The 18,660-nt window shown below is 42.8% G+C and overlaps 1 protein-coding gene across 1 annotated transcript; it reads left to right on the top strand.

The window, feature by feature from the left end:
* The first annotated feature begins 11,052 nt into the window (after nucleotides 1–11,052).
* LOC308336719 (uncharacterized protein) lies at nucleotides 11,053–17,308 on the top strand. The gene is made up of 3 exons (XM_080794226.1): nucleotides 11,053–11,393; nucleotides 13,913–14,080; nucleotides 14,708–17,308. The coding sequence occupies exons 1-3, from the start codon at nucleotides 11,072–11,074 to the stop codon at nucleotides 16,087–16,089; spliced, it is 1,872 nt and encodes a 623-aa protein (XP_080650352.1). The 5' UTR covers nucleotides 11,053–11,071; the 3' UTR covers nucleotides 16,090–17,308.
* The last annotated feature ends 1,352 nt before the right edge of the window (nucleotides 17,309–18,660 follow it).

Here is an 18,660-nt window from a genome sequence, read left to right as displayed (position 1 = left end):
TGCAGTATGTGGTGGAACCGTCCTACATGCATGGTCACTCACTTCACACGCTGAAATAGAGACACAACATGAATGGAACAAAGTGTTTTCATGCCAGCAAAATGAGATTACCAGCCGTACTGAAAAAGAAAGTCTGTTGCCTTATTGCCTGCCTTATATGCTGCACACAGCATGGGTCCATATATGCAACGGATGGAAAGACTTCAATCCATTGCTTTGAACCAGGATGATGCGCTGCTCTGTACGAGCGATTACACGTCCTTACACTCGTACTGCATCAATAGATAATGCAAAGCTGGCAAATCGTTCCGAAAATACACAACTTTTTCTGCATATCTTCTTTTTTTCAGTCGTGGGACTCATAATTACTTTTCGAGTTGACTGTTACACCGCAAGCAATGAAAGCACCATTGCTTATAGTTTTGAAGACAACACCGCGTTGGCAGCTCTTCCACCCGTGCACACCCTCCCCTGTGCAGTCATTTCCCTAGAGCAGGGGGTTCTCCACGTTTTTGGCTGCATGGGGACCCCCATGAGAAATGCTTTGGCCACCAGGTTGAGAACTCCTGCCCTTTAGAGGTTGGGTTCAGACGTCGTGCACAAAGCCCTGCGAAACCCGAAAGCCAAAAGACAGAGCGATAGCGAGATATTACCGTATACTTGCTGCTGAATAGAGGTAAAAAAAAAAAAAAAAAAAAAAGTTGGATAATCCCCCAGGGCTGCCGAGTAGAGATTACGAGGAGGAAAGCCCAATTATTGCTGACGACTGTGTCACACGCCGAGCGTTTTGCGTGGCCTGTCTCGGCACTGATAAATGCCTCCACCTCGGCGGCTGCCCTCAGCTATTACCACCAGGAGAGCAAAGAGTCTTGACGGTCGACGCAGTTTCTTTGCCCACAAAGAAAGCACAGAGTTTCAGGCTGACGAACAACAATGAGCATAAAACAGGCTTGCATGAAATGAAACCTGGGCGAGTGCAGATATTTTTTCTGCACGATTGTAACCTCAAACATCTGCACTGTATAGCCTAAAGAGATGCTCCTGCCACATGAGAGGGTGTGTGGGTGGTGTGGGGGGGGCACACAAACACACACACACACACACACACACACACACGCACACATGCACACCACCTACGCACGTGATGATTACAGTCACACTGTTTCTTTCCTTCTTCCATCCTGGGTCCTTTCTTCAGTATGAAACGGAATCAGTATGTATTTATGTCGGCCACAGTATATATGTCGGCCACGGTCGTTTAGTGCCCTAAACAAACATCAAAGTCCATAGACTTGGCTGGCAAACGATGTACGTGCACTAAACAAACATTAACACATTTACTGCTGCTTACTATACTGCTGCTACGGTATACTGTATACGTTTTTTTTTTTAATAGCCATCGATTGTCTTCGGCTTATGTAGGCTACGTTTTATATCGCTTTAAGAAACGGTTTATCTAAAAAAAACTACTTTTAGCCCTGATCCTTGCTCATCCCTGTCCGCACAAAAACGTGTGTGCGCATCAATACAACACAGGCATATAATTGCAGTAGCGCTAGCGATTTGTTCTCATGTGAGTAATTGGCTGCATGTCAATAAATAAACACACATAGTATTTTGTATATGTTTCACCCTCTGTACCATTATATTTCGACAGCACATTTCTGTATGTAGTTTTAGTCAGTCTTTTTAATGAAATATAGTTTTAGTCGCCATAATTAACCCATTTAGACCTGAGGCCGATTTAAAAAATAAATATATTCTAAATCCTAACAGTTTTCTGAAAAACCTGGCAGTGGTTCTCAACCTTTTTTACATCAAGGACCCCCAGAATTATCTGTATTTAGCCCCCCCCATCTGAAATATGTTGTTCCATTTTCAAATAAAGAGTTTCTTAAACTTAAATCTTGGTATAGTGGACAGTGGAGTTCAACAGCTAAAGTATAACACAATTGCTTAAAACGCCAAAAGGGGTTCCCGTCCTGAATGGGAAGTTAACACTGCTCTGCGCCTTCTGTTTACAGGAACAAGAAGAACATCGTACAACTATGGACTGGCTGCTCTTCTCCTGGCTTGTGGTTTGGTGACGGGCGTGGTGTTATAGTTTATATAAGATCTCCAGTGGTGGAAAAAGTATACTCATTTGTTTTACTTAGTAAAACTATCTTGTTTTATATAATTATTTTGTTATTGGGCGATTGAGTGGTTACATACATTCTTGAATACATATCAATACACAATATCAGAAGCAATGATCATAGTCAAGGAGGAACAGGAAATGGTTTTACATAACATTAGAATGATTAAACATTACGTATTTCATTAAGTTTATGGCTTCACCCACCCAATGTTTTTATTTTCATTCACACCTCGTTCTTACTAAGCCTCGCTCTCACGCTTACCCACACACACTCACACCCTCTCTCCCACACACACCCACGCACGTGTGCACACGTGTATTTTGGAAAATGAGGCAGAATGTCCCATTTCTCAGTTTACGAATGTGAATAATAATCTTTAGGGTTATGATGGCACTATAGAGTGCTAGATTTGGAATGGGCCTTTTGACTCAAAGGCTTTCAGGAAGAAACCAAAAATACACAGGGAAGATATATTTGAATAAAGTATTATAACCACACCTGGGGGTCTATTATAGTAATGTCAACTCCATAGACACATATACAAAACAGGAAAAGTACAACAATGTCACTCCATCTGTTTCCAGCACTGAAGATCTCTCTCTCTCTCTCTCTCTCTCTCTCTCTCTCTCTCTCTCTCTCTCTCTCTCTCTCTTCTCTCTTCTCTCTTCTCTCTCTCTCTCTCTCTCTCTCTCTCTCTCTCTCATGGCACAGTTGGTCCTCCTCACCTCCGAGCTACTCGCCCAGGAACTCCTGTCACCTTTGTTCACATGACTTTCTGAGCTCCAGTCCAGCATTCCTGATGTGAAAAATGGACACTTGTGGAGGATGACATTTTTACGGGATTCCCGCTGGTCCTGGGAGATTCCTGCGGGATGGGAGTATACATTTATTTAAAATGAAAAGTAAATGGGAGTGGGCAGGAGTAGGATTGATAGGATCAATTATCCTCATTATATTACCACATATTAACTGTTCCTGGTGCCATATCTTTTGAATTAAAACTGCATGAAAGACAAAAGACAAAATCCTGAGCCTACGATTTATTTATTAATACATAAAAAAGTCACACCCATGTGACGTGAGGGGCACTCTTATCATCTTACAACATCAATTACAACATAATGAGTGTTTAAGCAACGGGTGCTAATGTTTGTTTTAGTACTCAAAACAAACTTAAACAAGCATTGTTGAAAGACAAACATTAAAAATGGAGAGGCTAGCGCCTCTCAAAAATCACACCTGTGTGAAGGTGAGGGGCGCTCTTATCATCGTACATCATCCATTCAATGTCAAAGGGAATGTGTGTCCTTTGTGTAGGACAAAAATAGCCGCGCCGTCTACATGACGTAAATTCTCCATTCATTGTCAATGTGAATGTAATGTTTGTGTCGAAGACGAAAATCTACACTATAGCTGAACATAGGAGGGGATAGCACCCCTAAAAAAAACCCAATCAAAACCAAAAAGAAATCCAAGAAACGGCACGAAGACATGCAGAAAGGCCCATGGACGTTCACATCTTAAACACAGTGGCTTTGCACTGAGTCAAGTTGCCCGAGCTGATGACTGAAACAGGATAGCGCCCCCCTGAGGTTCCTGCGGCGACCATGTACGACATGTGTGTGTGTGTGTGTGTGTGTGTGTGTGTGTGTGTGTGTGTGTGTGTGTGTGTGTGTGTGTGTGTGTGTGTGTGGGGGGGGTATATGCTCACAGGCGAGACGGGGTGGTCATCCCTCGATCTTTATGGATTCAACGTGGACACCCACAGATGGTCCAAGCCTCAGGTTCCACCTTTCACAGTCTGCACTTTTCAGATACAGAGATCTCCAATTCTCCATATACGGGCACAACAGGGACACAGACAGACGGTTAAAACGGATGCCTATTTCAATGTCCGAAGGGGCCTGTTGTACGACGTGAAAAAACGGAGGGAAAGGCAGGAATGCTTGGTGGTTGCAAATCGTGCATCCCGACTGTCCCAGACAGAACTGGCCCACAGCCATCTCCTGGGGGCTCATTTAGGCCATGCGATGGCAATGGCGAGAATCAGGGCCCGGGCATGTATTGTATACAGAGGTAACACGCTTTAGTCAGCATTGCGTGAGAGAAGCCAACAAACGTCCCCAGTGAGTGAGGCCGCTCCTCCACAGCTCCTTTAATAGCTATACCAATTATCCTGGGTTGAGACCACTGCATTAAATACACGTTATCAACCATTATCAAGACGTTGGAATAGGGCCAATATGGCCATACTGCTGTTGTTTTCAGCGACAGTGCTCGGCTGTGTTCACCCGGACTGCACGCAAAAATGTACTATTCTGTGCCTATGTTGGTACACGACTCGAATGGCGCCGAGTCGGCTCTGGTGGCCGTCGCAGAGCTTGGCACGGCGACGAAGGCCAGCAGAGACGGCGCGCCTCCGTCACGGTCATGTTCATGGTCACAATGACTTTTACGCTGCATGGCCGCAGCGCTATACTTCCCCCATCCAGGAGATGTCATTTAAAGAAACGACTCCCTCGATTATGTTGGTGCCACGGTAGATGTTTGTCTCTCAATGCAGTCTGTATAGTTTGTTTGTTGATCTGTCAAAAGATTGTATGATGTGAGGCTTCTGTATACTGGATCATTGCAACATTTGTATAATGTATACCAATTAATATCAGATTCAGATTTACTGTAAATAAAACATTTTCACAGGTGAGAATTCAAACACTGCAGATTGTCTAGTTTCTCTGGGAACGGTCTTTGGCCACTTGGGAATCAGATTACAGGTTACAGGTTAGTGATGGAAGTGTCCTTCCCTGAGCAAAACATTTAACCCATAACTGCTCCCGATGACCTGGTTGGTCAACCTTGCATGGTTTCCCCCGCCATGGGTGTGTGAATGGGTATATGACACGCACATTGTAAAGCATTTAAAATATTAAAATGCACCATTTAGGCCGACCATTACATTTTATAACTGGAGATGGCTGTACATTCCAAAGCCTCTTCTGACTTCCTATATGACTATGACGAAATTCTTCGTCATAGTCTTAAACGACGAAGTCAACATTGCCGTGTAAAGATGTCAAATCAAGTTTGATATATTTGTGGGATTTGATTTGTGTTTTTATTAAGTGATATGTTTTATAGTTTAATCGAATCCTATAGTATATTACATTTTCCAATGTATGAATGTGTGAATGAATGAATTACATTTTAATGTCTTGACGTAAAGACCCATCCGTAATGGGATTATAAAACACCAAAAACATAAACGAGTAAGACGCGTAAATATCACATTCCCTTCCCACACAGAAACGGCACTGTACATATGGCAAAAAATGTGCAACAAGGTAAAACAACAACAATAGTTGTCAGGTAAAACAACTAGTAAAACATGATATGTAACTGCCATTTTTTCACCTTCCAGCCAGGTCCTATTGTCTCCTTTACAGTTACTTCACAGGTATGATGGAGTGATCCTACAGAGTGCACACATGAAAAATAGTAAAAGATCTTTGATGCAGTCTGAGAGTTATTTATTGAGTAGAAGTGAACAGTTGGAATGACAAACACCAGTTATATTGAATATGGTTCTTTCCTTTCTGTCTGTTTGTGGTTGTTGAGTGCTGCTGAGTGCTGCTGGTATATAGGAACGGTCTGGCTCCCCAATCCCTGTGTCTAGCCCTGCTCAGTGCACCTTTGTCACCTTATAAGTGCACACCCAGTGCTGTGCTTCTCAAGCCCTCCACCAAGTGGTCAAAAAAATAATACTGGAGATAATCTAAAATAATGTCTCTCTTCTAATGGCTCCTGCATAATACATACGTTAATACTAAGAGAATGCCTTGGTGTAAAGGTGAGTTTTCAGCTGTGATTTAACAGGGTACACTGAGCTAGCAGAGCCTGGGGCAGCTGGCATTCTGGAGCTTATATAGGGCTGTATTTTGCATGTCTTAAGTACCAGGTCTTATTCCCTAACTTGAGTAAACTAAAGACCTGGAGGCGTGATCAATGCCATTTGGCTATTCTGAGTGGCCAAAGAGCATTGATCACGCCTCCGGGTCTTTAGTTTACTCAAGTTAGGGAATAAGACCTGGTACTTAAGACACGCAAATTACGTACAGCCCTATATAGGTGCCCGGGCGAGAAAGCCTGCGGTCACCCGTGGTTACTATAGTGGGAACACCCAGGAGAGCCTTACCTGAGGATCTATAAGGCCCACTTAGACATGCAGCTCCAGCATTTCTGATTTTACTGGGGGGCCTGGCCATGGAAGGCTTTAAAAGTTTTCAGTAAAATCTTAAAATCAATTCTGTAACTCACAGGCATGAGCCAGTAAAGGGGGAACCAGGACAGGTGTAATGTGGTCACGCCTCCTAGAGTTGTTGGTCAATTCAGTATTTTAGCCATGACGTAAGCGCCCCCTCCAGAGATACTTCCGGGTCCTGCTTTTGTGTCGCTTGTGTCCCCATAGAGTTATACTGTGTCCCTCCGTCGGACTAAACCTGAGATTACAACAACCACGAAAGTCTCATTCTACCGCTTTCCATGCAACAACAAAGCTACTGGTCTCCCAAATCTGTGACAGGCCGCCTGCCCCACATTGAATACTGTCGCCATTTTATTTCATTGTGTCAACTAAATTCTCCATTAGAGATCATATTAATGCAAACTAGATGCAATCATTCAACATACTCAACCCTGCACACATTCTAAATGTGCCCCCGAAATATTGTACTGAGCAAATGGATAATAGTCTTTATTGTCTCCACATCATATATTTTCTTTGTCATGTCCCCTCCTATACACATGTGGTTTAATGTTTGTCTTTAGTTCAATGTTTGTTTTGTAAATACCATTGACAATGAAGGGAAAATGTACATCATAATGTGCCTCATTACATCATATTGTCTCTTTATTGTTAATGGCGGTTAATGTGTGTGTGTGTTTACCACATGCATATGGTGTGTGATATAAAATCTATTAAGATAAATAATTGTTCAGTTGGAAAGTGAAACTTAGAAGTGACTTTCAGTTTAGAGGGAGGGCCTGCAGAGAGTAGGCTACTTGATATCTAAATGAATACATGCACAAGACAGACATAAAGGAATTAAGTATTGACAGTCTGGAGTTCATTTGCCAAATGCTGTGTGCTTAACCACGTGCCAAATCACCGGAACAGGTTTCTTTTTCACAATACAAAGTAATACAAAGGAGAGCGTTTGTAATGCACCATCCATCATCTCGAAAGGGGCTCTATATGCATACATGCCATTTTGGAAAGAACTTGGGCCCCTTCCCTATACTTCCTTCACAGGTGTTACCAACACTATAATTAAGGCTTTGATCCATTCTGGACAAACAGAGTCAGGGTGCTGCTATTGTGCTATATGTTGGCACTCTGCTACACCAGTGGGCCTCGAAGTATCTTTATGGGTTCCAAATGGTCCCATCCAAATGGTCCCATACAGGTCTATAACTCTGATAGTGTATGAATGGAAACAAATGGACCTGTAAGGGGTCTCTCTGAGTTACACATGATGATTTTATATTTTTTTTAATTCTTTTTCATATTTATGTGTCTCTAATTTTATAAAATTCAATGGGGGTGTTATCGCACTGAAACCGTGTCCAAATTTGGATTCATATGCAGATCCAGACTTTCTGTAGCTGTAGTTTGTTGTATCTCTTATTGGGGGGAGATGACAGGCAGAAAAACATTGCATCTACATATTTTATCTTATCTTTTTTATTTCTTTTTTTTATATATATATATATATATATATATATATATATATATATATATATATATATAAACGAATGCCCTATTTCAAGGGTTTTGAACTGGTGATTTGTGGATAACTGTGGGAAAGCGGTTAACTTTTTCGTTTTTTGAGAGAGAGTGTGAGGGTAGGGTGTAGGGAGAGTGTAGGGAGCAGTGAGGTCCTCGAGGCACGACCCCGGGGCAGACCAAGGCGCAGTTGGAGGAAACACATCGACTCACTGGCCTTGGAACGTCTCGGGATCCCCCCCAGGAGGAAGTCACTAATGTTGCTCCGGAGAGGGAAGTCTGGAGCTCTCTGGTGGAGCTGCTGCCCCGCGACCCGACTACGGACAAGCGGTTGAAGATGGATGGATGGAGGATTGATGATCCGTGGTTCGCAATCAGTTGAACACTATACTGCCTTATTTCATACTTTCTCACGTGCTCACATGCATGGTCTCGCATGGTTCACATGCTGCCATTCTGTTGTTCTCGGACATAGAGCGGGCTCTGTTTGCCGCGTTCGGGTCCAGAAAGTTCAGAGCCGAGAGCTGCGCCACGTGCTCACTGGTTAAACCATTCTCCATCTTTCCCGTTGCCAGGACATTGTCCTCTGACGTCCTCATCTTGGTCATGTTCTCATTATTTTTCTCCGCAGAGATCATTTGGGGCGGGGATCCTCCCGAATCTTCCTCGCCCGCCTCCAGAACCGCGTTTGTTCTCTGTTGCTTCTGTAGCTGTTGTGACAACGCCTCTTTTTCTCTGTTCAGTCGGAGTCTCTCCTCGTCCCATTTGTTCCTCAGCTCCCTCCTCTCTTCCTTGAGGGATACGATCACCTGGTAGTTCCTCTTCTCCTCCGCTTCCACTTCCTCCAACCTCTTTTGCATTTGCAGGAGGTTGAGCTCTGCGGCCTTCCTCTCTTCCTCCATGATCGCCCTCGCTCCCTCCATCTCTTTAATCGTCTCTTCCAGCGTCAGGTTCTTGGCCTCTGCGGTGTTCCGCTCCTCCCCCGCAGCCTTAACCTTCTCTTCCATTTCCAAGATGGCGTCTTGTGTTGTCTTAATCTCGTTCCTTATGTCTTTGCACTCCTGTTTCGCGGAGAGTAACTGTTCCACCAAAGCCTTTTTGGCTCTCGTCAGAAGGAGTTTCTCTCTATGGTCTGCCAACAGTTCCTTTTCTTGGAGTTTTAGTTTTTCAGACAGTGCCTCTTTTTCTCTAATCAGTTGGAGTCTCTCCTCCGTCCTCTCTTGCTCCACGTCTTTGATCTTCTCCTCTTGCAGCTTTCTTTCCTCCTCCCACTCTTTCTTCTCCTTGACGAAGGTCTGGTCCATTTCCTCCACAGTGGCCTTCAGGAGAGTGTTCATTTGCGTCTTTTCTCTTTTGTGAATGTAGTAACCGGATGTAAGTGCGGATGCGGCCAAGGCAACACCGCTGACGACTTTTGGGTCAAACATAATTGTAAAGTTAAGTTTCTGCTTTGATTCTGCTTTCAGTAGGCCTATGGTCGAAAAGTTACTAAATGGCTCAATGTGAGGTGCAAATGGACAGTGGCTAGATGCAGTTTCTGACACAATTATTTATATGCAGTATGTCATTAGTTGATATGTCACAGCTGCACGCTAATTGGAACAGAGTATTTTAACTTTGTATTTTATATCTGCCAGGCTCCCAATGAATGACAGGCAAGTTGATATATGAAGCCAAATATGGACATGTGTGATTCCTGCCCAAATCGGCATGTGTGCCCAGATTACATGCCCCCGACATTACTGCCATTATGGCAAATGAATTTGTTAAGCAATGGTTACCTATATCCCAGTAATACGTTTCAGAATTATGCCCAAATATGGACCCACCTGTCACTTTGCTGACATCAAAGCTGACTGACATCATAGCAATGGTCTGATGGCCAAATATGGGCAATCTGATACATTTACAATTATATTATACATTTGTTTTCTTTCCATTCAAATAAATAAAAGTTAAATATTTCAGTATAGAACATAAGTTATGTGAACATATATAGATTTGATAGAGCAGGATTGTCTGACGTCCCTCTGACAGGCATCGTATGTGCAAACTGTTAATAAATATTTCAATCAATCAATTTCAATGACACCACACAGAATGTTAGGAAAGTGCGCCATCTTGTGACATAGCACAGGGACTACACACGTGCTACACAGTACACAGTAGTGCATGTAGCACGTGTGTATAGTCCCTGTGCTTTGATTTATGATTTATTCTGACCCCTCCTATATCTGTCCTGAAACGTATCCATCATTTATACATTATGGATAATCATAATTAGTAGAGAGATGGTAGGCTATATATGATCTGTGGTGCGCTTGCTAGGCCTACACTCTCAATTAGGGATTTTCCCAGAGGTTCATTTCAATGATGTGTACAACCTTTATTCAAATAGTTTCATTTGTATTGGAGTGTGAAGCTTGAACAATGGGTTAATTGCGGACCGCTACAGAGAAACTGTGCACTGCAAGATGCTGTAGGCTACTCTGTCGTCTCGTCAACCATAAGCCATTCCAGCCTGTGAAAAATGGGCAGGGGTGAGGTGGGTTCGGGGAAAATAGTAGCTAGGCCTAGGCCTACTATTTTTTTAGGGGTGCCAGCGCCTCCTATATACCTACAGGTTTAATGTTGGTTTATTAGTTCAATGTTTGTTTTAAAAACGTCATTGACAATGAAGAGAAATACATTTTGTTTGTTTAGTCACTAACACATTCAATTTCATTAACAATAGGCTAAAGATAATTTAATGATCATCATTACATCACCTAATCATAGCAGGCATTCTAGGTCTAATATGTATTAAGTTTGAGTTGTTGTATTGTCATTTGTCAGGTAAAAATAATGATACCATAATTTTCTCGATGTTGTACGATGATAAGAGCGACCCTCACTTCACACGGGTGTGATTATTCTACTTCTTTCAAAAGTAATTTGGCATTATAGGCTACTACTAAATACATATTATCATGTAGTAATAACGGATACACAACGCTCTCTCCACCAGGGGGCGAAATCAAGGCAGCAACTCCCATGCAGTCCCAACCGACCCGGAACATCTTCCATCTCATCCGCGTGTTTGTTTACGTTCCGTCAGGGCTGAAACAAAAGACAGAACCGTCTGTGGGAGTGAGGAAAACAAACAAAAATGTCGATTAAACGGGGCAAACTGTGCAAAATCGAGTCTTTTCGGTCGTCGGTGAGCGAACAGGTGACGTCGGCGGGAGAGGAGATATTCCGGCTGTTGGAGAAACAACCGGCCGGGGCCGCGGAGGAGGAGGACGCCGTGGCCAGGACGAGGCTGCTCCGGCGGCGTGTGGGCGAGCGGCTGGCCGCCGCCGTGGACTCCATCTGCGGCCTCTTCCAGAGGGAGGTGGACGAGTACGAGAGCGTGCTGGACCACCAGAGCAAGCTGCTGGACATGGTGTTCAACCCCCACAGCAAGCTGCACCACCACGCCGCCGGGACAGGTTTGTTTGTGGTTAGCCCTGGTCGGCTGGTCCCGACCCGTGCTTACAGACTCGTTGTAGTGTACTGCTAGTGGTTCCCAAACTGTTTAATTTCAAGGACAAGGACACCCCCCCCAAAAAAGAAAATTGACACAAATTAGCCCGCGGACCCCCCCATTTGAAAAGACATGCCAGGGACCCCCATAAGAGAAGATTTGTACGTCTCTAGCAGTGATTTCTCAACCCGTTTAATTTCAAGGACCCACAGTTTGACATGCATTAATCTATACGGAGCCCCATTTATTGGCATTTCTATCTCTGGGACCCCCAATTTAGATTGCAAAATCAATGTTAATTTAACTCTCAGAGTGTACAAATTAGTTACAAACCCATAAGGGTCCATTTGGTTCCAAACTATCATTTAGCTGGGGACCCCTTGGAACTCCCTCAGGGACCCCTGGGGGTCCCCGTACCCCACTTTGGGAACCACGCCCACGGCACTGGTGTATAGTGTAAGTGTACCAGAGGAAATAGCCATATTGGCAAAGACGTGTGCTGGTGTAGACCGGAAAAAAGTCGGTCCAAGTAGGCTACACTGTCACTGTCTAGTGCAGTGGTTATTAAACTGAGGTCTGGGGTCCTTGAGGGAGTTCCAGGGGGTTCCAAACTATAATTAAAGTCTATATGTTGTACACTCTCACTCTTTACAATATAAATTGGGTCCCAGAGATAGAAATGCCATTAAATGGGGGGTCCGTAGACTAATGCATGTCAAACTGGGGGTCCTTGAAATTAAACGGGTTGAAAATCACTGCTAGAGCCGTAAAAATCTTCTCTTATGGGGGTCCCTGGCATATATTTTCAAATGGGGGTCCGTGGGTCTAATTAGTGTCAATTTGGGGGTCCTTGACATGAAAAGGTTTGGGAACCCCTGGTCTAGTGTCAGAACCAACTCGGGTCCAGTTGACTAAGTCTAGAGTAGACTATAGGGTTTAAGTGGCTAATGTGGGGAAATGCAGGTGTCATAACAGACACAGTTTATGTGCTGATAAGAATAGGGAATAAAGACTTTGAGTCTGACAACTAGGCTATACAAAGTATACATACATCACCACGAGGCATCTAATATTTTTGAGTACTGTGGCTATAATGAAATGCCCCAAATAGGGACACACCACACACTCGTAGGCATCTGTCATTCTTGTACACTAGGCAATGCAGATATGTTTAATAATTTAACTCGAGTAAACCAAATACAGGTCCATCCGAATTGTTTTGGTTGCAAAAATAATTGTGATCTCAAATAATTGCGATCAGGCAATTATGTAATAATTGTGACAGGCCTAATCACTAGTATCCCAGTTCCACCTCTACAGATAGCTTGGGTTATCCTCTTTATCTCTGTCAACGTTGTGTAAAAAAATTAAATCACACTTTTTATCATCACACATCATCACATTCCGGCCAATCACTTTTGGCGTCCTCACTTTTCTGTCCTCACTTTTTAAGCCCTCAGCCAATCAAATCATCGCTATGAGGTACACACAGCTGGGCATCAATAATAATAATAATAATATTCCTCCTTTGTCATGTTATGAACACAGCTTTCTGTCAAACTCTGCAGCCACGATAACATGGGGAGCATGTTTCAAAATTGCACATATGCAGTAGAGATGGGTCCGATTAATCGTTAATAGGACCCAAAATCGATTATTAAAATTTATAATCGATAATCTTTATTTTTTCTCCTATTTTCTGAAATCTGTTGGAAAGGCATTATTGTCATCCAAACAGGACAGTGCTATAGGCCTACCGAAGTGTCCCTGGCATGTGTTTGCGTAGCTGCATGACTGAGAGGAGTGTGAGTGGAGATTACTAGTGTGTGGAGATACTGATTACTTTAAAGAAAGAAAGAGACCGTGCTGCTCGTAGCCACTGACTGCCCTCATCATACAGCATCAGGGTATAGTCAGTTACAGTAGCCTCGGTACCCAGACTTTAATTTTCGTAATTTTTGGGGAAACGCATTGGCTTCCCTGGTCCAGAAGTGGGAGTCAACCCTTCCGGGTCGCTCCAAATGATGTGACGTATAGCGCTGCACTAGCTTGGGCCGGGGAGAGGAGGGTCCGGGGCTGACGGACAGATCGGTGAACCAATCGGGGTGTGCGCGCAAATCTCAGCCGCGACCCGCCCCTCTAGACCAGAAACCTTTAGCTCAGGCTAAGTGAGTAGTGTTGTAACGTTGGCAATAGTCATCTAGGAGGACCATGAGTAGATAATATAAAATTGTAAGCAAACTCATCGTTCTAGAAGATATCAGTGACATTTTGGCATGTAATGATATCATATATCGATATAAACTGGTGGCAATTTAAATCTATTTAATAAATACTGTTGATTTATTTTTAAATACATTATGTTAAAAAAGCAGGGTTTGATATTTCCAGTATTGAAACGGTATTGTAAAAGAAAAAAGAAGACTATACTGGATTTGTGTAAGAGAAATAATAATATTAATCCTTGATCTCCCACTTCTCCAGAACGAGAGGAGAGGACCCCCGGGCTGGTCCTGGAGGAACCAACGCCTCCACGGATGAAAGAGGAACAGGACAAGCGACAGAGAACACGGGCGGCGGCTCCTGGGTCAACCCTGACGTTACTGGATGGGGCAACACTCCCCATAGAGAAGTGGGGCGACACACTCTCGGGTAAAAAAAGAAATACATGAATAAATCTCGGGTTTAGAGCTTATAGTCCCATAGGGAAGGATTAGCCTGCCCTACACACAGTGACAGTCACAGCTGTCTTTAATTAATGGTCTTGATTGCCTATGCGGTCAAGTTATAGGGAATGCACAGTCTCACCGTCTTAATAGCTGCTGCTGCCACGTGCCTGGCAATATGCACATGACTTCCAACTCCAAGCAATTTGGAACAAGGAGTCAAGGACACACTCTAACATTGTGGATTATAGATGTCATAACAGATGTCCACCCCAAAATGGCCGATACATCGGGCGGACCGAAGGATCGTTCGGGCTCTAGTTGTGAGCTTGTAGATCTGCTATCTTGTAGATCTGGTATTTTCAGAGTGCAACACCCAAGCACAACCACACAAAATGACTTTAGTCCAGTTTCTATTTGTTACAATGTCAATACATTTAGCCCTCGTTTTAGTCCTCTTAGCTTAGTACTTATTTAGTTTTTGTTTTGTTTTCGTCAGTAAAAAAAGGAAGCGGTCGAACGTTTTTCTTCATAATTCTTGTCACCGAATTAACACGGGCATGATGCCAGTTCTGTGGCGTCCTTATCGATGTTGTTATTTTTCTCCTCCTAGACTTCCTGCCACTGCCTGTCAGTAAACGGGCGTCCCCTGAACATCTGGAGAGGAGAGCCGGTCTGGTCAAGGAGGAACCGAAGCCTCTCCAGATTGCAGACAAGCTACTTCAGAGACCGAAGGTAGCCAATGCATCCATCATGACCGTAGCAGTGAAAAGCGAAGGCGATGGCGAAAACGGAAAGACGGAGCCTCTAGCCAGCACCTCAGCCGAGCACGTGAAAACACGAGCTAATGTAGAGGGCTACGGAACGTCGCAGCCAACTAGCGATGAGCAGCTCCTCTCTTCGCGTGGTTCTGAATGTGACAACGAAGACAGTGACGATGAGTGGGAGAACACCGGGGTAGAGGGCTATGATTCTGAATCTGACGATAAACAGTGTGATGATTTGGGCCAGACCAGGGAGGCTCAGTCAGCTTCCAATACATTGGCATCACTCAAGACGGAGAGGGCGGTAGGACAAACATCGTCTTCGAGTAGCAAGCCGTCCCAGGACCTGAAATCGTCGAATAAACGAAGTACGTCCGTGAAACGAAAGAGGAAAGCGGCTGAAAAGTCCTTCAGTTGTACAGTTTGTGGCAAAGTGTTTAATCGCAGTGGGAATCTCAAGATACACATGAGGACTCATACTGGGGAAAAACCCTTTAATTGTGCAGTTTGTGGCACTGGGTTTAATCACAGTGGGAATCTGAAGATACACATGCGAGTGCATACAGGCGAAAAGCCATTTTCTTGTACAGTTTGTGGTAAAGCCTGTGGCAATAAGGGAGATTTGACAAGACACATGCGGATTCACACAGGCGAAAAACCGTTTAGTTGTACACTTTGTAGCAAAAGCTTTAAACAAAGTGGACAACTAAAGATACACATGAGAGTACATACAGGTGAGAAACCGTTTACTTGTGCAGTTTGTGGTAAAGGCTGTGGCGATAAGGGAGATCTGATAAGACACATGCGGATTCACACAGGTGAGAAGCCCTTTACTTGTAATGTCTGTGGTAAAAGTTTTAATAGAAATATAACTCTGAAGACACACTTAATCATTCATACAGGAGAGAAGAACTTCAGTTGTACAATTTGTAACAAAAGCTTTGGTGGTAATAGAGAACTAAAACGACACATGATGACACACACAGGGGAGAAACCGTATACTTGTACAACGTGTAAGAAAAGTTTTAATCAAAGTGGAAGTCTAAAGAAGCACATGAGAATACACACAGGGGAAAAACCCTTTAGTTGTACTATTTGTGGCAAACGTTTTATCCAAAATGAACATCTTAAGATACACATTAGATCCCATACGGAGGACAGACCTAAGGTGGCCGAGCTCAGTGTTCTACAAATTGACCCTGCAAAGTCCGAAAACACGTTCACCAATTAGACAGCTCATACACATGGTTTTATAAATGGCTGCACATTGTCAAACACAGAAAGCCCATGTACCCATTTGACTAATGTGTCCTACATGGCATTTTAAACACGTTTTAAATCGACAACTTCCAATGGACGCGGTGCATCCGGGGCATGTAGGCACAGTCGGTACTAGCGCTGTCGCCTCACAGCTAGAAGGTCCTGGGTTTAATTCCAGGGGCGTGTGATCAGCACCCATAAACTAGGTGAGGTTAGCAAAAGGGCCTTTCTGTGTGGAGTTTGCATCTTCTCCCCGTGTTCCCTATGGTATGGTAGGTACCCTCAGAAAAAACATGCAGTAATCCTGGTCTCTAAATTGCCTCCGCTTGACCAGTGGAGGGGGAAAGGAACTGCTTGGAATAGCGTGTTCCGCCCACACACTACAGTACATCCAACTGGGGACAACTAGGTCAATTTGCAGTGCATTGGGCTCTCGGGTCATCTCGCACTAAATAAATGTATAGAACAAAGTATTCTAATCTAGTATGATTATGAAAGATCATTGATACTAAAGCAGTGGATCTAAAGCACTGACTGAATTACTTTCTCTTGTTTGTTTCTTTTTTTACTTTCTGTATGAAAACAATGTGTTACCTAGCTTTCCCGAATGTTAATAATCATATTTGCATTCATACTAGTGTGAATTTGCATTGGCCTCATGATTTGATTCCGAAATACCTGCATCTCAGTTTTCAATATTGTTCTATGTTACTGCTAATGGCTACCTTTCCATCAGATGAGTCAAATACTTATCATGCAATACTTATTTTATTAAGTGCTTTAACATGATGTGTTTATAATCGCGCAAGTTTTAACATTAAATTTAAACGTGTTAACCTACATAAATGGTATATGCCTAACATATGTACTGTATTGTGAAGATGTCCAGTAATCAAACCAACAAATCCTTCTACACTGCATTACAACTTATGTGCCTGTGATATGCAAAAAAATAATATTTACATAGTAGCTGCAAGAGAAGTGCACAACCACCATTGATTCAGCAGAAGCACTCAAAGTGGACATTTCACAGCGAAAGGAGGAATTGACTTTCTCACATGAAGTCTGAGGGTTTTGTGAAGGTAGTATTCTTTTTCCCACAAATGTACCCGCGAGGAAGCGGCTGCATTATGTAATTTTGTCCAAGAGTCTGATTGACCTTACTGTGTACCCTGTGTGTTACTGAAACAAAGTATATTTATTTGTTTCTTTATTACTTTTTTTGTTTTTGAGTGGAAACGGTGAAGCCAAGGTTGAATAAATCCTGATCCAAATGTGATAATGGGAGAATAAAACCTGCACTCTCAAGTCATAGTACGAGTCTTGTTTATTAATGTTGTAGGATCCGCACTTCCAGCACCAGCAGTGTAGGTCAGTGTAGGAATTTGTGGAAATGCCATGATTATATAGAATTTCTGATTTAATTTAAAAAAAAATACATACAGCCATGTCTCATTAAATGACACATATAATAATAAAAAGCAGACAGAATATCATATGGAGTCATCAGTATCTCATGACAACACACAAACCATAATACCAAAACAATATTCATAGAAAACAGTTAAAACACCAACTCTTCCTTTAGACCTTTTAGGAAATTCAGGTATTTAAGAAATGGATAAAAAAAATGCTTCTATTTGCAATAATAACCGGTCTCTGTCCCCACCTCTCTTTAAGGGATTGACATATTCTATGCCTTGAAACCTCAGTGTGCATACCGGTATGCTACTGTTTGTCTGGCTATAGCAGATTTTTCATATTTTGTTCTGATAATGCTTTTATGCTCTGTGATTCTGGTTATTCATATTTTATTTTTTCCTACATGGCAAAAGCACACGAGGACATTTAAGGAGATAGACAACATGTTTTGTTCTACAAGTAATTCTCCCTTCTACTTAACTTTTTTGACCTGTGTGGGGAATTAAATTTGATAATGCCACCAAACCCTTTTCTATGGCTTTGTGTAGGAGTGCTTCCAGATTAGGTCATATGGCAACTCCAAAGCGGCAGTTGGTACTTGTTGCTAATATATTATCGCCGAAATGGACAAAATCTTATCAACGAAAAAAACCCGGATGCCCGACATGAATAGCAAGTCTATTGCCATAAAGGTATTTCTATTGTTATAATGGACGGTACAGCTTGTCTGAGTGGAAGCTAAACTGCCTTTTGTCTTTAATGCAATGCCTCATGTCAACCAGCAGGTGTCCTACCAGACCACAGGATGTACATTTCTCATTGACGATAACCACCACAGCTGGTATCAGTGTTTATTATAATTTGTTGGGTCTTGTTGATTATGTTGGCTTAATTCCTAATGTTGTTTGAACCATGGGCTCTCAAACATGTTCATGACAAGAACCCCTATTGGTCCACAGAGTGTATGTGCACTGTTTCCCTTCAGCCTTAACATTTTTTTTACTAGTTTGAAAACTATTAAAAAAAAAAAAAAATAACCTATCTACAAGCACACAAAGTGACCATGTAGATTATTTTTTCTTTCTTTCTTTTTTAATTATTACAAAGTTTAGGCATAAAT

This window comes from Protomyctophum bolini, assembly GCF_963924005.1.
Source record: "Protomyctophum bolini genome assembly, chromosome: 21".
NCBI lineage: Eukaryota > Metazoa > Chordata > Actinopteri > Myctophiformes > Myctophidae > Protomyctophum > Protomyctophum bolini.
The sequence above is the reverse complement of the archived record's forward strand: the minus strand, read 5'-3'. Positions and strand labels throughout refer to the sequence as shown.